General features: G+C 44.6%; 1 protein-coding gene across 1 annotated transcript in view; it reads right to left on the reverse strand.

Annotated features, from left to right (window-relative positions):
- The window catches only part of GTPBP10 (GTP binding protein 10), a 44,103-nt gene extending 24,444 nt beyond the window's left edge, over positions 1 to 19,659 (reverse strand). Inside the window, exons 1-4 of the mRNA XM_073629700.1 lie at positions 19,508 to 19,659; positions 16,279 to 16,472; positions 11,877 to 11,968; positions 9,288 to 9,432 (exon numbers count right to left, since the gene is read on the reverse strand). Of these exons, the coding sequence (XP_073485801.1) occupies positions 9,288 to 9,432; positions 11,877 to 11,968; positions 16,279 to 16,472; positions 19,508 to 19,540 (464 nt within the window). The 5' untranslated portion in view covers positions 19,541 to 19,659. The remainder of the gene's footprint in view (positions 1 to 9,287; positions 9,433 to 11,876; positions 11,969 to 16,278; positions 16,473 to 19,507) is intronic.
- Positions 19,660 to 21,705: the final 2,046 nt, after the last annotated feature.

The following is a 21,705-nucleotide window of genomic DNA, read 5'->3' on the forward strand; positions in this document are numbered from 1 at the left end:
GGTCTTTATGCATATTAATCCTGTGCAGTTTATCATATTTTTTATACCAGTGAATTATTTTATTTTCGCCACTAGATGGTAGTGTGGAATACACACCCCCGAGTTTGGAAGCTGTTTAATGTTTCCACACGTATAAAGAATTTTTGGAGTGTGTTCTGCACTTCTTTTTTGTAGCCACCAGATGGCGTAGCATGGCATATAGCTCTGCTTTTTATTATTTATCTTTTCCAGGTTCACAATAAGGAAAGATATATGCATGGGTGGTTTTCATTAGGCTGATGAGTAAGATAGCATCATCACCCACCCTCGTTCCCCCTCAGCCAATGAATGAGCTAAGCCGCTTTGCCGCTTCTGTATTTAAAGCGCATGCGCGAGCGTGGCCACGTACCCCTGATGACGTCAGTTGTGACGAAACGGCCGTAGGGTCACAACGTGAGCACGGGTCGCGCATGCGCGATTGGATTTTAAACGGCGGTGGAGCTTGTTTTCATTTCTCCCCGTCAGAACTTCGTTTTACTTGTTTGTATGAACTTTTAATAAACTGGCCAGATTGCTCTGCACTACCGGAGTATTTTTTTTCTTTTTCTGGGGTTATTTATGGCCAATACTTTGCTGCATCTTATGGACAAGTCCTAGCTGCATCCTGGTTGGAAGCCCCTCTTGGTTTGACATGTTAGATATCTGGAGAACACCTGGAGAACATTGGTGAGGATATCATCCGGACTCACATATTTCTACTGAGCCTGTTTTGACCCCCCTGAATAAGGGTGGTCGCAGGCTGTCCGGTAAGCCTCCAATTTTTATCCCTTGGTGGTGGGTAACAGCTGCGGTGGAATACTGAACCAGACTCTGTGTTGGAAGTGTCACTACGCTTTGGAACCTGTTTGAGATTTTTTTGGGACTGCATTCATTTCCTTTTCATTTGCGATCACTAAAATCAGCACTATTAGTGATTAGATGGTTCATGTTGACATAATATTTGTATCCATTTTTGCTGTCACATTGGTTTATCTTTATTCACTTTTAGTTTGTCATATTTTTAGAACTCACTTTTCTAATATTTTCTGATCTTTAAACTTAATGCAGGTGCACTTGATTGATTTTCAAATGTCACTATATATCTATTTGATTAATTTAGACTAAATGTTATATGGTTTTTTATTAGTCACTTTATTTACACATTTATGGGGTCCCGCCCACTCGCATACATCATTATATGCGTATTTATAGTCCAGCGCTACACTATTTTTTCTATTGTCCAATCAGGAGGGAGAGTCTCAGACAGCCAAGGCACTCAAGTACATCGCTGGATAGAGATGGGGCTCATGTAAGTATTAGGGGGGCTGCTGCACACAGATTTTTTTTATCTTATAAAAAGATAAACTTTCTGCCTTTAGAACCACTTTAAGAGTTACTTGCCACCAGTTGCCCCACGGAGCCCCTATCCTTCCCTGCATCTAAACACGCCCTCGTAAAATATCTCATGAAATGACACTGTTAAATGTTTTATGCAGAATTAAGGTACAAAAATTAACAACAACTTTATCAGTGCCCATCAGTGCAGCTTTGCCAGTGCACTGGGATCACAGGGATGAGAGCCGGCCAGATCACACAGAGCGGGGACCTCCCGCTGCGACACAGCTTGGGTTTGAATTGCCCGGCGGCTGCTGCCAAAGCCCCGCCTCTTATGATAGACAGCACACTGGTCCAATGCTGGTCCAGGAGGCGGGACTTTGTTTGGCAGCAGCCGCTGGGCAAATCAATTCCAAGCTGTGGGAGATCCCCACTCTGTGTGATCCGGCCAGCTCTTCTTTTCCTCTTCTCTCTCTTCCCTAGTTTCCTAGCCGATCGCTCCCATTCAACCCCGTCTGCCGGCGGCAAGTGGCCCTTCCCCCCACCTATGAAGCAGCCCCACACTCGCCCTCAAGTTTTTTCCAAGCAGGCGAGTGGAAATTTTGAGGGCTGGATATACAATATTGAACTGCCCAGCAGCACTACTCATTGTAAAAAAATTACCTTTTATTGAAAATAACAATGACCACCACAATATAAAAAGGTTTTGGCCAAAACCACAAAACAATAAAAACAGAACAGTAACCAGCCCTCCAGTCTCTCCCAATAAATCCTTGGTATTTATAAAACTATTCACACATACAGTTGTGCTCAAAAGTTTGCATACCCTGTCAGAAATTTTGAAATTTTGGCATATTGAAAATATGACTAATCATGCCAAAAAAACTGGTCTTTTATTCAAAGGATAGTGATCACATGAAGCCATTTATTATCACATATGATTTTAAAAGGAGCCAAAAAACTAATGATAACAGAAATCACCCAAATGGCCCTGATCAAAAGTTTACATACCCTGGAATGTTTGGTACAGACACAGAAGGTGGCACACACAGGTTAAAATGGCCATTAAAAGGTTAATTTCCAACATTTGTGGCTTTTTAAATCACAATGTCTGTGTATAAATACTCAATGAGTTTGTTAGCTCTCACTTGGATGCACTAAGCCATGAGGAGGTAGAAAAGAACAGTCAAAAGACCTGCGTAACAAAGTAATGGAACTTTATAAAGATGGAAAAGCATATAAAAAGATACCCAAAGAGTTCTACTGGTGACATGGGCGAAGGGATGATATGGGAGGGACAGAAGGCAGTTGTGCGTGGCGAGAAGATCTCCCAAGGGGCCAGGTGCAAGAGGGCATGGCAGGCCGACTTTCAAAGGGTCATGGATGCCCTTCAGCATGCAGAACTCCGTCATAAGCATCATGGGGTTCCTGAGGCATTAAAGAGGTTACTGGAACAGAGAGCTTTTCTCACACCTACTGGACAGCAAAGCCTGCAGGCAGCTTCGTTACCTCTCTCATAAATATTATGAGCATGATCACAAATGCAGTAGGATACTTGCTAGAGCACAAACTCCAGTCCACTTGGAGGGGTGGTTTCGCATTCCTCTAAAATTGCCTCTCTATTCCGTGACTATTATGGGGAACTTCATTCATTGGATGCTGGTCTGTCACCTGAGGCCCAGGCCTCTAGATGGTCCGACAGTCAAGATCATCCTGGCGGCCTCTGGGTTCCCCCCTTGTCAAAGGAGCAAAGGACGGCTTTGGAGTCCCCCTGTCACACCCTCTGAAATCGAGGCGACAATAAAATCCCTGCCCAATGGGAAGAGTCCCGGTCCTGATAGATACACGAAGGCATACTATAGTACTTTCCTTCCCCTATTAAATCGGCCCTATGTGTAGTTATTTTAATTCTATAGCCAAAGGAAATTCTATCCCCCCTGAAGCGTTGTTAGCTCACTTTACAGTTCTTCCAAAAGACGGCAAAGATCCTACTTTAGGGCAGAACTACCGTCCAATATTACTATTGAACGTAGACGTAAAAATTTTGGCAAAGGTACTAGCGAATCGTGTGAAACACCTTGTACCCCACATTGTACACCCAGACCAAACAGGATTTATTGCAGGCCGTGAGCCACAAGATAATTCCCTCAGGGCTAGCCACTTCATCCATTGGGCAAGCACCAGCTCAGAGCAAGGTCCTTACCTCGTCCTATCCACGGACGCAGAGAAAGCCTTTGACTGGGTGGACTGGTCTTACTTGAGAGAGGTTTTGGAGACCCTGGGACTGGGCTCATACATGATGACCTGGATAATGGCCTTCTATTCCACCCCCTGTGCCCAGGTCAAGGTGAATTGCCTTTTTTCCCTCAGATTCCCGATCAGGAACGGCACGGGACAGGGGTGCCCCCTTTTGCCCCTCCTGTTCGTCCTCACTTTGGAACCGCTGCTGTGTAAGATACAGGCTAACCCGGACATTAAAGGGCTGACGTTTGGAAACACGGAACACAAATTATTGGTCTATGCGGACGACGTGCTGTTCCACTTAATGGAACCCCTGATCTCTTTGCCGAACCTCATGAAGGAACTTCATCAGTTTGGGGCACTCTCCAATTTTAAAATTAAACCATTCAAAATCAGAGATCTTGCTGATAGTACTTTCCCCTTAGCTTGCGGATAGCCTACAGGCGGCCTTCCCTTTTACGTGGGCCAAGTCCTCCATAAAATACCTGGGTATTCAACTCACTGACTGCTTTGAGACTCTTTACCATAGTAACTACCCTTCTCTACTGGCAGCGGTTAGAAATTATCTTAAACACTGGACTAAAACTGGCTTTACCTGGTTAGGACGGGTGAACATCATCAAGATGAATATCCTTCCGCGAGTGCTCTTCTTTTTGCAGATGGTGCCTTTGCCAAGAACCTTTTTATCATCAATCACTAGCATTTTCTCAGAATTTGTGTGGAATGCAAAGAGACCCCGCATAGCTATGTGAGTGCTGAAGCGCTCTAAGAAGGCTGGAGGCTTAGGTATACCGGATATTAGGAGGTATTATAGGGCTATCTTTCTCCAGCGGATATTGAACTGGCGTTTCCATACCCGATGCAGGCTCTGGGTGTCCCTGGAAAAATGCCTGGCAGGTAGAAACCTAGCTTATGCTCTGTGGCTGGCCAAGGAACACAGGGGGTTGTCAGATGCTACCTCTCCCCTAACGTCCCAGGCTCTTAAAGTCTGGGACCGGATCAACAGTTTATACTCACTGGCCCCCCGTGTCCCCGCTAGCCCTGCTTGGGGGCTTTTGCTGGTTTCCCCCAGGAGAACAAATGCCATTCTTTAAGAAATGGGCAGACGATCCTAACACTAGCTGTGGCAAATTCCTGGAGATTGGTAGACTCCCTACCCTCGAGACCCTTAGGGCACGCCATGGCAGCCTCCCTATGGATTTCTGGCGACATAAACAACTCAGTCACTTTTTTGCTACGCAAGGTCAACCCTTTAGAGCTACCTCTACGCTTACACCCTTTAAGCTTCTCTTTGCTGCGGGTGAACCTATTCCCCATATGATCTCCGAGTTATATCAACTACTGGGTGCAGCCGCATCAGGGAATAAGCCTGTTTATATTAGGGATTGGGAACAGGACCGGGACCTGGAGATGGAGTTTTCCAGGGCACAGCTGGCTCACCTGTATCAGCTTACACATTCTCCCTCCACTGAGTCTATAACTCAAGAAACTAATTATAAGATATTGACACGCTGGTACAGGGTGCGGGCTGTCCTGTCACGGATTTACCCCTTCATATCCGACTGCTGTTGGAGAGGCTGTGGCCACCATTGTACATTGTTACACCTGTGGTGGGAATGCCAGAGAGTCATGCCCTTCTGTGAGGGAAATTAAAAAAGAGATAAAAAGGACATATTGGGCATTGACATCCCATTTTCTCCTTTGCACTTCCTCTTCCATGTTCCTCCAATACCAGTTAGCCAATATAAGAAAAGCGACTTGCCTCACTTCCTGAATGCTGCTAAACGACTGCTCCTAGTCTACTGGAAGCGGACTCATGTGTCTAGCCAAGAGGAATGGACCCGGAAGGTGAAGGAGATTAGGGAAGCGGAGGAATGTGTGACAACTTGCAATGGCACCAGGGAACGTTTTAATACTATTTGGGCCACATGGCTAGAACACACCCTCGACCCTGGGGAATATTTCTTCCAGCCTGGATGTCGCCTTATTAGAGCTTGCCGAGCCCCCCCTTAAGGGACATCTCGGTCAGCATAGCTCATCCTCTTAGGTCTCTCCCCTAGACCTGGCAGGATCACCATTTTCCATACATTTTCCTTTTTCTTTTTTTTTTTTGCAGAGCTGATCTTTGGATGTGAGCAATTACCCACATTTTTCCTGTAGCAATATAGGAGCGTGCCAAGAGGGGAGGGCTCCTCCTCCTCTTCCCTCTCTTTTTTTTTAATGTTTTTTAGTTTTGGGTTTTTATATTAAGTTTTGGTTTCACATATGTTTGCCTAGACCGTGCTACCTGGCGGCACTCACCTATTTTATCATCACTAGGTTCACTTCTTATAAAAGGTTGATGCTCCCTCTCTTTTCTGTAATGGAGACGGGGCTGATAATGGCACGACGCCCTCCTCCTGCCTGTCCCTGGGCTGGACTCTGGCCGGAGAGGGTCAGATAGAGGTTCCTCGAAAAAAGGTCTGTTTTGCATTGGTAAGGTGTTTGCGATTTTTTGCTGCTTATATTAATCTGTTTAACTGATTTATGCCTTCCAGTAGGTCGAAGACAATGCTCATTATGTGTATCCTCTTTATTTTTGTCATAAAGATTACATTAAAAAAAAAAAAGGGAAGCAAGATACCCAAAGCCTTGAATATGCCAGTCAGTACTGTTTAATCCCTTTTTAAAGAAGTAGAAAATTCAGGGCTATTTTGATACCAAGCCAAGGTCAGGTAGACCAAGGAAGATTGCAGCCACAACTGGCAGAAAGAATGCTCAGGATACAAAGAAAACCCCACAGGTAACCTCATGAGAAATACAGGCTGCTCTCCAAAAGGACGGTGTGGTTGTTTTAAAGCAGCACAATTCAACGATCAAAAAAAGAGCTGCATGGTGGAGCTGCAAGAAGGAAGCCTTTACTGCGCCAATGTCACAAAAAAGCCAATGAGGCATGTCAAGGTGTTGTTGGGCTTATTGTAATCGGGCTTTTTTGTGGAACTTGTGCAGTAAAGGCTTCTTTCTGGCAACTTGACCATGCAGCTATTTTTTGTTCAAGTATCATCGTATTGTGCTCTTTAAAAACAACCACACCATATTTTTCCAGAGCAGCCTGTATTTCTCCTGAGGTTACCTGTGGGTTTTTCTTTGTATCCTGATCACTTCCTGTGGCAATTGTGGCTGAAACCTTGGCTTGGTATCAAGAGCTCCCCAAATTTTCCACTTCTTATTAAATGATTATTATACATATTCAAGGCTTTGGATATCTTTTTAGATCCTTTTCCATTTGTAAAGATTCATTACCTTGTTACACAGGTCTTTTGACTGTTCTTTTCTGCACCCCATGGCTTAGTATCTAGCCTGCTTAGTGCATCCATGTGAGAGCTAACAAACTCATTGACTATTTATACACAGACACTAATTGCGATTTGAAATGCCACAAATGTGGGAAATTAATCTTTAATAGCCATTTTAACCTGTGCGTGTGGCACCTTTGGTGTCTGTACCAAGGCCAAACATTCCAGGGTATGTAAACTTTTGATCAGGGCAATTTGGGCGATTTCTGTTATTATGATTTTAAAAGGAGCCAAAAAACTATGTGATAATAAACGGCTTCATGTCTTCATGTGATTGCTATCCTTGAATAAAAGAGAGTTTTTGGCATGATTAGTCATATTTTCAACATAAATGCCAAAATTTCATAATATCATAATTATAAAACCACTCCCATACAGATTCACTAAGCACATGGACACAAACAAGCAGCTATTTCTTCAGAACAAAAAGGTAGGAATTTACAACAAAGTTTGTTAAAATCCCTGCAATATACATAGATCACCCAGAGGGGAATGTTTTTTTCTCAACAAAATTGGAGTAACTCTTTTAAAGCGGCCCTAATTTTTTCATCTTTCCATAGATCAAATCTTCTGCCCTGGTTGCCTTAACTTGGGATATGCCATTAAATACCTTATACAGCCCACTTCCTGTTTCTTGTCTGGTAAAGAGTCTAGGCTTATGACATCATGCATAGCTCTCTCTCTCTCACTCCTGTGAGAGTTTGCCAGGAAGGGAAAGGGGGTGAGTCATAAGAGGGCCAATGAGAGCTGCAGAGCTGGAGGTGTGTGTCTGTGTAAATCCAGGAAGTGAACAAGCAGCAGCTTCAGCTGCCCACAGTTAAAATGGTTGCAGCCAGACTTAGTGGAGTGAAATTTATGCAGCGTATTTGGGAAGTACAGAATCACAGTATATATAAAATAGAATGCAAAGTGGTTGGAGGGAAGCTTCAGAATGGCAAAGATGTTTGTATTACAAATTAAAACAAAAAAAATTACAAAAAAAAAACCCTGCAAGACAAAGGCATAATAAACAAGTATGCATAACATACTAGCTCATTATGAATTACTTACCTGAGATCAAAGCCCCTGCAGCCGTCCTCGTACACAGCTCTGGCGGCTGACATTGCTCCCGCATGCGCGTGGTAGCCGCCGGTAAAAGCACACTCACTGAAGCAGCGGCACGTACATGCCATTGCTTCAGTGCGCATGTGCCGATGACATCGGCACATGCAAATACAGGGGGTATCTCCTAAACCGTGCAGGTTTAGGAGATATCCAGGGTAGCTACAGGTAAGCCTTATTATAGGCTTACCTGTAGCAAAAGGTGTGTTGTAAGGGTTTACAACCACTTTAAGTACATCCAAATGCTCAGTAGCAACCAAGGCCAAGAGGCCAGACCACACGCACAAGGAGCATAAGATCACCAGTATCCAATATAGGTCAAGATATACTTTAACAGTCCTGGTCTGGTTAATTCATGTCCAGGGGAGGAAAGGGAAAGCTCAAAGAAAGAAAGCCTGGCTGGTTTCACCGGTACAAATGGGCTGCATCATAGGCTAAACTTACCTGTATTCAAGAATGTGGTTATATGCTCTTTAAAATAGCCGCCACAGACACAGGAGCGAGCATCATGCTTGATGACTGCATGTACATCATGACAAACGCATGCCATAGTGCGTATGCGGGATTACGCCGCGTGCATGCATGACGACGCCACCGACCCATGCACATGGTGTCGGTGGACGGTCCAATATGGGATCTCTAAATATATATTGATAATTCAGAGAGAAAGCCTCAAATAAGGTTTTGGTGTTATAGAATATACGACAACGGTGGCTCCTCCAAACATATGTATGATTTTGTAGGTTGGGATCTGGAGGATTCTTTTTTTGAATGCATCATACCTACTACCAGCTTTGTTGTAAAGGCAGAAAACCCAACAGACCCAAGTACAAACAAAAATCATGGAATTACACAATCCAAGTGGGCAAACTGTTTCTAAATCACAGACTTCCGGGACATATACAGTATACCCAGCTCTGCAGTCATTGGGTTCAACTTATAAAAACCATAGTCAGATTAAAACAACACCCATATTAAAAGTTTATGTTCACCACTGCAGGTCAAAAACAAGAGTAAAGCATATCAAAAACGTATTTGGCAAGGCCAGAATGTGAGTTGGGGGGGTTAAATAGAAACACACCTTTTATTTCAGTCATTCAGATGTGATGGGATTTGATGTAATAAATTGTGGCAATTTATGTCTGTATATTCAGTTGCCTCTATGTGTGGAAATATTTTATTTCTAATGAATCATTTAGAAGAGAAGGTCTCAGCAGTGAATTATTAGTTATAAGTTTTGTCCACTGAACTACTCACCCCACCAATCCAACATCTGCGATCAGCTTCATGTCCAACCGAATGACCCTTTTCTGTCCCTTGGATGGATGGAAGTTTGTTCGGAAACCACCGCCTTGACCCCCTCTGGCGACCCGGAGCTGGTCTCCTTCTTTATCCAGCTCGCCTACAACAGAAGAATACAATTCGATAAGTCACACTTGGAGATGGACGTGGGGGCTCCCGAATTCTTTCCACTGAATTAGTGTGCCGCAGTCAGTGGAGCAGATGCAAACGCATAATTTACGTCAAAGACAGTCCAGTAGTTTGCAGTAGATATAGCAACGAGAGCATATGGGATTCATCTGAACCTGATATGATTAAAGTTAGAATGATGCCATTCATAGCTTGATTTAAAGGGGGAAGTTCCAGGGCCATCATCCCCATATGTACTCATTACTTCTAACGTCACAGACACAAAACCATTTTGTAGCTTCAGATTTTACTGGCTGCATTACTTTTATTGTGTTTTATCTGTTCAGGCCTAACATATTTCTAAGGTAAGATATTTTAACCTCTTTAATAGTGGACACTTTCACCCTCTTCCTGCCCAGGCCAATTGTCAAATGTCAGCGTTGTCACACTAAAATGACAATTGCACGGTCATGCAACACTGTACCCATATTCAGTTTTTATCATTTTTTCAGACAGATAGAGCTTTCTTTTGGTGGTATTTAGTCATCACTCAGGTTTTTATTTTTTTCAAAACAAACAAAAAAAAAAACCCAAGAATTTTGAAAAAAAAAAAAGTTTTTCTTAGTTTTGGTTATAAAATTTTGCAAACAAGTAATTTTTCTTCTTCACTGATGTGCACCGATAGGGCCTGCACTGATAATCAGAGCGAGCATTATCGTGCACTCACTGTGCTCTGTCAGACTTGCTGGTTATCGGCTCTCCTTTTCTCACACAGAAACAGCGTGAGGAAAGAAATGCCGATAACCGACAAGTCTGTTTACATGTGATCAGATGTGATTGGACACAGCTGATTACATGGTAAAGGACTGCTGTGATTGGCCCTTTACAACGATCTGTGATCAGCTGTGTCCAAAGAACACAACGGTCACAGAACATGCAGGGGGAGTGCATGCGCACGTCCTCCCAAAACTGGAGAGCCGCGCTGTAGTCGTGGTCGGGAAGAGGTTAAGGTAACAAGAAGTACTTAAAGTGGAACTGTAGACCTGAACAAATTAATGGGGTGGGCGACTACATGGCAAATGAGGTTCAATGTAGAAAAATGTAAAATAATGCATTTGGGTGGCAAAAATATGAATGCAATCTATACACTGGGGGGGGGGGGGGGGACCTCTGGGGGAATCTAGAATGGAAAAGGACCTGGGGGTCCTAGTAGATGATAGGCTCAGCAATGGTATGCAATGCCAAGCTGCTGCTAATAAAGCAAACAGAATATTGGCATGCATTAAAAGGGGGATCAACTCCAGAGATAAAACGATAATTCTCCCGCTCTACAAGACTCTGGTCCGGCCGCACCTGGAGTATGCTGTCCAGTTCTGGGCACCAGTCCTCAGGAAGGATGTACTGGAAATGGAGTGAGTACAAAGAAGGACAACAAAGCTAATAAAGGGTCTGGAGGATCTTAGTTATGAGGAAAGGTTGCGAGCGCTGAACTTATTCTCTCTGGAGAAGAGACGCTTGAGAGGGGATATGATTTCAATTTACAAATACTGTACTGGTGACCCCACAATAGGGATAAAACTTTTTCGCAGAAGAGAGTTTAATAAGACTCGTGGCCACTCATTACAATTAGAAGAAAAGAGGTTTAACCTTAAACTACGTAGAAGGTTCTTTACTGTAAGAGCGGCAAGGATGTGGAATTCCCTTCCGCAGGCGGTGGTCTCAGCGGGGAGCATTGATAGCTTCAAGAAACTATTAATCACCTGAATGACCGCAACATACAGGGATATGTAATGTAATACTGACACATAATCACACACATAGGTTGGACTTGATGGACTTGTGTCTTTTTTCAACCTCACCTACTATGTAACTATGTAGATAAAATAAATTAAAAATGTGTAAACAGGCACACATTTGACTATTCAATAAATGCTTTGCAATATAATTGTGGCATTGGAGCGCGAAAAGGAACTTTGCAGCAGATTCATATAAGCAATTCCTTAGCCATTCACAGGCATATGGTGGATTCATAAATTTATTTGTGGCGCTTTCACAATATGTTGCTACCACTGCAACAGGTTCATTATGAAATATCTCCTTTAGCAAATACTGCCATAGCTGAGATAAGGAAAACACTTTTTCTAATTATGTTACTTTTTTAATAGTGCATATGTACAGTATCTGAAAGCTGAACTTTTAAAGCCTAATGGCAATAAGGGGTGGGGAATCCCAGGCAGAAGCACATTACAGAAAGACAGCTGGGTCCATCTGCAGGCTTAAGACTTTCATTTTTATCAATAGAGCATTCCTCCTGCATAGCATTACTATATCAGAGCTCACAGGGAACATTAATATACAGGCTGCAGGTGGTAAGGGGCTAACTAACATGGTATTGTAGGCAAACATGACACACTTGAATTAGGAATTGCTTCTTACCTATCTTACGCCCATCATCAGTGGTGATAGTTATTCCCACAGGAACATTAACAGAACAGTCTGGACCGGATGAGCCTTTAAGTGAACGCACACTGGAAGAACAAGAATATATAGAGTTACAGATGGTTTGTGTGTTCATTCTGCCAGCTGTGAGAGCATTGGAGATGCAGTACAGCTCGTATGGGTCCCAAAGTATTTTCTGTCTAATAAACATGGAGTATTGAAAAAAAAAAAAAAAGAGAATAAAACTGCGCTATAGACCAAATAAACAATGAATCGTTGAAAAGCTGCAATCCTAACAATAAACATCAATTGTGGGAAAACATAAAAAATAAAAGGAATTGCGCTAATACATGTGCAAGATAACATAAACAAATATATATAATGTTAAGTGCAAAAGTAGAAAAATTAAATGTGAATAGCAATTAATGAAAATCCACCATAATGTCCCAATGAAGTAACTCCAATTCGCCCAAAAAGTGCAAAAACAAAAAGTCCAAGTGATAATGCGATTAGTGACATCAGAGGAGGGTCCACCACCCGAGATAGAAGGGGTTGCTCCTTACCAGATGGCCATGACCCCCCACTACAGAGGGTCACAGCAAGCAGATAAGATTGTAACACAGAGATTAGAGACTTCTATCAGCATCCACCAGGGGTCGCCTCACCGCCAGTCACTCCAGCAAAGCCAATGGCAGGGATACACCATAGAATAAAAAGGAGCTCACATAGTGTAAAACCATCGAGAATTTATTTAAAATCAAATAGCAAAATGAACACTTACAAAACGTCTGTAGATAAAAAGCCTTGAGTCCGGTTCCTTGGCCACAGGAGCACAGACAAACCCGTCCTACTGGAATGCAACACTGTTTGGGGGTGACGTCAGCGCGTCGTCTGGCTCCGCCCTACGCGTTTCGTGACATCATCACGTCTTCCAGGGGCATGGAGTATTGACTATTGAGTAGTGTTTTCAGCCACCGCTCAGACCCCCTCCCAATGGCAGCCTGCCTCCGCCACAGACCCCCTCCCAATGGCAGCCTCCCTCCGCCACAGACCCCCTCCCAATGGCAGCCTGCCTCCGCCACAGACCCCCTCCCAATGGCAGCCTGCCTCCGCCACAGACCCCCTCCCAATGGCAGCCTGCCTCCGCCACAGACCCCCTCCCAATGGCAGCCTGCCTCCGCCACAGACCCCCTCCCAATGGCAGCCTGCCTCCGCCACAGACCCCCTCCCAATGGCAGCCTGCCTCCGCCACAGACCCCCTCCCAATGGCAGCCTGCCTCCGCCACAGACCCCCTCCCAATGGCAGCCTGCCTCCGCCACAGACCCCCTCCCAATGGCAGCCTGCCTCCGCCACAGACCCCCTCCCAATGGCAGCCTGCCTCCGCCACAGACCCCCTCCCAATGGCAGCCTGCCTCCGCCACAGACCCCCTCCCAATGGCAGCCTGCCTCCGCCACAGACCCCCTCCCAATGGCAGCCTGCCTCCGCCACAGACCCCCTCCCAATGGCAGCCTGCCTCCGCCACAGACCCCCTCCCAATGGCAGCCTGCCTCCGCCACAGACCCCCTCCCAATGGCAGCCTGCCTCCGCCACAGACCCCCTCCCAATGGCAGCCTGCCTCCGCCACAGACCCCCTCCCAATGGCAGCCTGCCTCCGCCACAGACCCCCTCCCAATGGCAGCCTGCCTCCGCCACAGACCCCCTCCCAATGGCAGCCTGCCTCCGCCACAGACCCCCTCCCAATGGCAGCCTGCCTCCGCCACAGACCCCCTCCCAATGGCAGCCTGCCTCCGCCACAGACCCCCTCCCAATGGCAGCCTGCCTCCGCCACAGACCCCCTCCCAATGGCAGCCTGCCTCCGCCACAGACCCCCTCCCAATGGCAGCCTGCCTCCGCCACAGACCCCCTCCCAATGGCAGCCTGCCTCCGCCACAGACCCCCTCCCAATGGCAGCCTGCCTCCGCCACAGACCCCCTCCCAATGGCAGCCTGCCTCCGCCACAGACCCCCTCCCAATGGCAGCCTGCCTCCGCCACAGACCCCCTCCCAATGGCAGCCTGCCTCCGCCACAGACCCCCTCCCAATGGCAGCCTGCCTCCGCCACAGACCCCCTCCCAATGGCAGCCTGCCTCCGCCACAGACCCCCTCCCAATGGCAGCCTGCCTCCGCCACAGACCCCCTCCCAATGGCAGCCTGCCTCCGCCACAGACCCCCTCCCAATGGCAGCCTGCCTCCGCCACAGACCCCCTCCCAATGGCAGCCTGCCTCCGCCACAGACCCCCTCCCAATGGCAGCCTGCCTCCGCCACAGACCCCCTCCCAATGGCAGCCTGCCTCCGCCACAGACCCCCTCCCAATGGCAGCCTGCCTCCGCCACAGACCCCCTCCCAATGGCAGCCTGCCTCCGCCACAGACCCCCTCCCAATGGCAGCCTGCCTCCGCCACAGACCCCCTCCCAATGGCAGCCTGCCTCCGCCACAGACCCCCTCCCAATGGCAGCCTGCCTCCGCCACAGACCCCCTCCCAATGGCAGCCTGCCTCCGCCACAGACCCCCTCCCAATGGCAGCCTGCCTCCGCCACAGACCCCCTCCCAATGGCAGCCTGCCTCCGGCACAGACCCCCTCCCAATGGCAGCCTGCCTCCGGCACAGACCCCCTCCCAATGGCAGCCTGCCTCTGGCACAGACCCCCTCCCAATGGCAGCCTGCCTCCGCCACAGACCCCCTCCCAATGGCAGCCTGCCTCTGGCACAGACAACCCTCACAATCGCAGCCTGCCTCTGGCAAAGACCCCCTACCAATCGCAGCCTGCCTCTGGCACAGAGTCCCTCCCAATCTCTGGGACATGGGCAAGCATCATGCAATACCAGCTTTACTTCCTGTACACCACAACGTGATGCGGGGTCCTCAGAGATCTTAAATAAGAATGTTGCTACAACTGTTCATGGATCTTTCGCAGTGTTATAGTTTGTCCTAGCGTATTTACTGTCACTTCTGCCAGACAACATGGCTTGCATGTATATTTTATGACAGCTTGTTCAATTAAGCTTTGACAAAAAAAAAAAAACCCTGGAAGCCGATTGGATTCTATGCAGAGCTGCACCAGATTTTGCACTCTTCAGTTTTAGCAAATCAACCTCTAAATGTTGTTGCATTAGGCTACATTCACATGAGCAATTGGGGCAGATAACGTACTGAGTTCAGAGGCGGCTGTACGTAGCTGCACTTCGTGCCAGTGTTTCTCAACTTCAGTCCTCAATGTGCCCCAACAGGTCATGTTTTCAGGATTTCCCTCAGATGAAACGGCTGAGGTAATTACTAAGGCAGCGAATGAAACTGATCAAATCACCTGTGCAAAATAATGGGAAGCCCGAAAACATGGCCTGTTGGGGCGCCTTGAGGTCTGGAGTTGAGAAACAGTGACTCTGGATGAAATTTTTTTGCGTCCAGGGTTGTTTGGAGACTATTAGCTTGTAATCGCTTAGATGAGCAGTTACCTGTGAACCACTGCAGTGCCAGCCATTAAGGTTCTATTCACACGGGACGATTACTTGTGTGCCTTGTGCAGGGCCATGTTTTGCTGGCAAGGGGATGCAAAGCTGTTCTGTGCATACCCGTGCCGGTGGTCCCATAGATGTCTATTGGGACACATGGCTGCATGGCAGAGCTGCACGATTCTGGCTAAAAATTAAAATCATGATTTTTTTTTTTTTTGCTTAGAACAAAGATCACGATTCTCGCAGCGTAACATCTTCCACAATATACAAAAAAAAAATTGGGTTAACTTCACTGTTTATTTTTTTTTTAAATTCATTAAAGTGTATTTTTTCAACAAAAATTGTGTTTGAAAGACCGCTGCGCAAATACCGTGTGACAAAATATTGCAACAGTCGCCATTTTATTCCCTAGGGTCTCTGCTAAAAACTATATATAATGTTTGGGGGTTCTGAGTAATTTTCTATCAAAAGATACAGATTTTAACTTTGTAAGAAACAAGTGTCAGAAAAAGGTTTCGTTTTTAAATGGTTAAACTGCCCTCATCTACACACCGAAGTTCATCCCTTCTGATCCAAGAACAAAAAGTTACAATGTTTATAGATATCTTGGCAGGCTGCACTGTTTTTGTACTTTGACAGCTGAGTGAGCAGAGAACATTCTACACTTGTTACATGAAGGAGTTGGGAAATTCTGCACAGAGATCGTGAGGGGGGTTGAATCGAGATCACAATTTTTTTTAATGATTAATCGTGCAGCTCTACTGCATGGACACAGCCGTTGTGTCCTGATACGACATCCATGTGGATGCACAGCCCTGAACGCACCCGCATGGAAGTTTCCTGCACACACATTTATAAAAGTGTCTTATCAGACTTGTGCTTCTGCTTTCTGTGTGAGACACTCACCTACTGTTGGCTCCAACATCCCCAACAAATCGTTTGTGTGCATACTTCTCTTTGACATTTTTCATGGTGACGCCGTGCTTTGCTACCATCAACACATCACCACCTTTTCCTCCTTCTCCACCTAACCGTGGCAGTCCCATTCCTCCAGCTCCACCTTTCACCATGACCCTCAGATTGTCTATGAAGTTTCCATACTGCGGAGAACAGATCAAATATTAGACAATGATCAGTGCTTCAAAAAGGAATGCTATGGGAGTTATATTAAACTTAATTTATTGATTTCAAAAGGATAATCGCTCAAAGTAGGTGCTGATACCCACAGGCTGCAATGTAGGGATGAGCTCAGATCCTGGTCCAAACCCACCTGGAAGCCATCCGATCATACTGGGCCAATTATAGCTGTATATACATGCCCTTTGTATATGTGTGGCTGTGGAGCAGGGAATGCCCAGGCCGCAAATGATTGGCCCAGCACAGATGGCAGCTTCCTGGTGGGCTCACTCAGGTGGGATTGAACCAGAGAGGGAAAGACAACTCAGATGAAGGTGACTGAGACTGAAAGGGGTTGATTTACTAAAATTGGAGAGTGCAAAATCTGGTGCTACTATGCATGGTAGCCAGTCAGCTTTTAACTTAAAGGGGTTGCAAAGGTTCATGTTTTCTCACCTTAATGCCTCTTATGCATTAAGGTGAAAAAACATTTGGTGATTGCAGGCCCCCCAGCCCCCCCAAACCCCCCCCCGTTTATTTACCTGAGCCCTCGAAAGTCCCGCGTCGGGAACGCGCTTGATGTCGGCCCGGTCTTCTCGGCTCTTCGTTGGATAGATTTATAGCAGCGCAGCCATTGGCTCGTGCTGCTGTGAATCAACTCCAATGACGCCGGGGCCAAGTTCTGTAGTGGGCGGTTTATGGACGTCGGATACAGGACTAACCCCCTTGGGAGAGCGCTTCCCAGAAGGGGTTACCTGATGAGGAGAGGAGCCGAGACAGCCGCCGAGGGACCCCAGAAGACGTGGATCGGGGCCACTCTGTGCAAAACGAGCTGCACAGTGGAGGTAAGTATAACATGTTTGTTAATTTTTTTTTTTTTTTTTTTTTTTTTTTAAAGTGAAGCTTTACAACCCCTTTAATAAAGCTTTGACCAAAAAAAAAAACTGGAAGCTGATTGGTTTCTATGCAAGGCTGCACCAGATTTTGCACTCTCCAGTTTTAGTAAATCAATGCCAAAGTGATTCTGTCACCAGTGAGATGTTACCGCTAACAAAATGGCTACAGTGACATGGGCCTAAGGCTGCATTCACACCTGTTCTGCCTGCTATTTCAAAATGCTCTGCTAATATGACAAATTGCCCAATGCGAATTTCAGATGCCATTAATTTTAATGGCACCTAAAAACATGGTGTGGTTCTGGTGTGATAAATCGTACTGCAATCGAGTCAGACCACATCGTGTGAAGCTTGTTGCCCAAAAAAGGATCAGGAGCTTCTTCTGGGCGGCAGAATTGAACTGCATTTTAAGCTGCCATTAAAACGAATGGCATCTGAAATTCATGTTGTAAAGATTTGTCATTTTAGCAGAGCATTTTGAAATTGTGGGCAGAATTGCGGTGATTCAGCCCATGATTCAAAACACCCAGGTGTGAACGTACAACAGACATAACGCATATATAATAATGCCTGTTAAATGTATTGACTGTATATTATAATATATGTATATATACAGCGGGTAAAATAAGTATTGAACATGTCACCATTTTTCTAGGGAAATGTGTTTCTAAAGGTCCTTTGAAATTTTCACCACATGTCGGTAACAACCCATGCAATCCATACACCAAAACAAATAAGTTCAGAAATTAATTTAAGTTATGAGTAATAAAATGGAATGACACAGGGAAAAAGTATTGAACACATAAAGAAAGGGAGGTGCAAAAGGGCATGGAAAGCCAAGACACCAGCTGAAATCTATCAGTAATTAGAAAGCAATCCTGCCCCTTGTCAGTGCAAATTAATATCAGATGGTTCAGTCTCAACTGATGGCTTATAAAAAGGTATCTCATTACCAAGGTGTCACACAAGAAACATTGCATTATGGGTAAAAGCAAAGAGCTCTCTCAAGACCTTATTAATGCAAAACATACTGATGGCATTGGTTATAGAAGGATTTCTAAACTTCTGAATGTTCCAGTGAGCACTGTTGGGGCCGTAATCCTTAAAGGGGTTTTACAACCCCATTAAGGTGAAAAACCTTCTGTGGTGCTGCAGCCCCCGTTTTACTTACCTAACCCCGATCTTTCTCCGGCTGGGAATGAGCACACGAGCACTAGCTGGTGTCTAGTGTCCTGCTTGGATAGATTGATAGCAGTGCAGCCATTGGTTTCTGCTGCTGTCAATCAAATCCAATAATGCGGCGCTGGGGGGAGGGTTTACAACCCCTTTAAGTGGAAAGAACATAATTTCACCATAAACCGACCAGGTGCTCCTCACAAAATTTCTGACAGAGGAGTGAAAATAATTGTCAGAAGATTTATCCAAGAGTTTTTTGTTTTTTTTTAAATTGTTCTTATGTAATATTCAAATATTCAGTGATACTGAATTTTGGATTTTCACTAGCTGTGAGTCATAATCATCAAAATTAAAAGGGAAAAAAATGCTTCAAATGTGTAGTGAATCTATACAAGTCAACTTTTTGATGATATTCTAATTTTGAGGTGTGTGTGTGTGTGTGTGTGTATATATATATATTTTATATTCTACCCATATATAACATCTGTTGTACATACTGACTGTATATTTTATACAAATATAATACACACATTATATATATATATATATATATATATATGCGTGTAATATGGGTACTCCAGTTTCCTCCCATATTCCAAAGACATGCTAGTCCAAATTGGCCCTGGTATGTGTATGTGAGTTAGGGACCTTAGATTATAAGCTTTTTAAGGACAGGGACTGATGTTAAAAAAAAATAATAATAATATTATTATTAATATATATATATATATATATATATATATATATATATATAAAAGTCTAAATGTACATAAAATCTCAGACAGTTAGGAGGTTTTATACACACACACCTGTATTATACCTTATACAGGTATATACAGCTATTCTATATGGATGTATGACATACAGAGGCAGTACATGCAGAATGTAGGTACTCCTAGTATCAGTATACAGATATCAGACATGTAGCACAGACACTGCACGGTTACCTTCCTCAGTAGCACCCTACTACACTGCACCATACTGCTCCAACACTCTGCTTGCTGTCACCTCTGATCAGTACACAGCCAGCACGCTGCTTCCTCTTCCTGCTGACACTGTGCACCGACAAACCTGTCCGGCGGCTCTTGCAGCTCCCACACATCAGTTCCGGGCAGAGCTCTGGCTGCTGGCTGAATTAGGCTGTGCTGCAGGACTATCGGTTATTTTTTACTTTCTTTTGTTTATTTTTTATGTCTAACTGTAAGGTCCATATTATTTCATCTTTTGTCAACTAAAACCAATAGGCAGTTTATTATATGTTGTGAATACTACAATTTGCTGCTTTGTAAATATGGAAGGAAAATGATAAATGGTTGTACTTTTTTTTTTTATTACAAATAAATATGTGAAAAGTGTGGTGTACATTTGTATTCAGCCCCCCGGAGTCAATACTTTGTAGAACCTCCTTTCACTGGAATTACAACTGCAAGTCTTTTTGGGGATGTGTCTACCAGCTTTGTACATCTAGAGAGTGACGTTTTTGCCTATTCTTCTTTGCAAAATAGCTCAAGCTCTGTCAGATTGGATGGAGAGCGTCTGTGAACAGCAATTTTCAAGTCTTGCCACAGATTCTCAATTGGAATTAGATCTGGACTTTGATTGGGCCATTCTAACACATGAATATGCTTTGATCAAAACCATTCCATTGTAGCTCTGGCTGTATGTTTAGGATGGTTGTCCAGCTGGAAGGTGAACCTCCGCCCCAGTCTCAAGTCTTTTGCAGACTCTAAAGCCTCGTACACACGATCGGATTGTTGGCCAACAAAACCGTGGAATTTTGTCCGATGGACGTTGGCCCAAACTTGTCTTGCATACACACGGACACTCATTTGTTGGCCAACAATTACAAACGTAGTGACGTACTACATTGTTTTTCAGCTCTTTAGTGCCACCCTTTGGGCTCCTTCTGCCAATTTCGTGTTAGTAGAAGTTTGGTGAGTGTTGATTTGCACTTTTCATTTTGCACTTTTCAGTTCGTTTCTGAGCGGCCGTTGTCAGCCAGCCATGTTGCGGAATTGGAGGAGATAACGTGTTATTTATTATTGGCCTTGGAGTTATTGCTTTGACATTATTTTTTTGGTTGAATAATGATTTGATTTGGTATATTTTCTATATTTTTGGACTCATTTTAGAATTCACTTTTTGGTTAAGTTCTATTGGCAGATAGCATGTCTAATTTTATTTGTTTTCTTTTTTTAATGCACAATAAAAAAGTTGTGGAGAATAATACTTGGCTATGTATTTTACTTCAAATGACATTTTGGGAGTAGGCAGTTACATTTTAAAAAATACAATGTAAAATTGACAAGGGACACCAACATAGTTGTATCTTTGATCTTAAAACCTACTTGATAATGGTGTTGTGGTAACTTGCCCAAATAAAAAAAAAAAACATAATAATATTATTCTTAATATTACTAGAAAAAAAAGCCGTTGAAAAGTTTGCATTAGTTTGCAATAACTCCATCAGTATCACCAGCAAAGCAGCTTTATTATTATCCCATTAAAGAAGAAGAGAATTGTGCGCTGTATTTCGAGATTTCATAATTTGCCGCGTCACGAATGTTAATTCTCCATTACGAACGCTAGTTTACAAGACCAACCGCTTCTGGCTCGTCCTTGCTTCCGAGCATGCGTGTTTGTACTTTGGACTTTTGTCCGACGGACTTGTGTACACACACTCGGAAAATCCGACAACCCACATTTGTCCACGAAAAATTTATAAACCTGCCATCCAACATTTGTCCACGGAAAGTTGGCCAACAATTGTCCGATCGAGCATACACACGGTCAGGTTTTCCGCCAACAGCCTGTCATCACACATTTCCCCTTGGAAAATCCGATCGTGTGTATGAGGCTTAGCAGGTTTTCTTTGTATTTGGCTCCATCCATCTTCCCATCAACTCTGACCAGCTTCCATGTTCCTGCTGAAGAAAAGCATCCCCACAACATGATGCTACCACCATGTTTCACTGTGGGGATGGTGTGTTCAGGGTGATGTGCAGTGTTAGTTTTCCGCCACACATAGCATTTTGCTTTTAGGCCAAAAAGTAAAATTTTGGTCTCATCTGATCAGAGCACCTTCTTCCACATGTTTGCTGTGTCCCCCACATGGCTTCTCGCAAACTACAAATGGGACTTCTTA

Source organism: Aquarana catesbeiana, linkage group LG05 (assembly GCF_042186555.1).
Source record: "Aquarana catesbeiana isolate 2022-GZ linkage group LG05, ASM4218655v1, whole genome shotgun sequence".
NCBI lineage: Eukaryota > Metazoa > Chordata > Amphibia > Anura > Ranidae > Aquarana > Aquarana catesbeiana.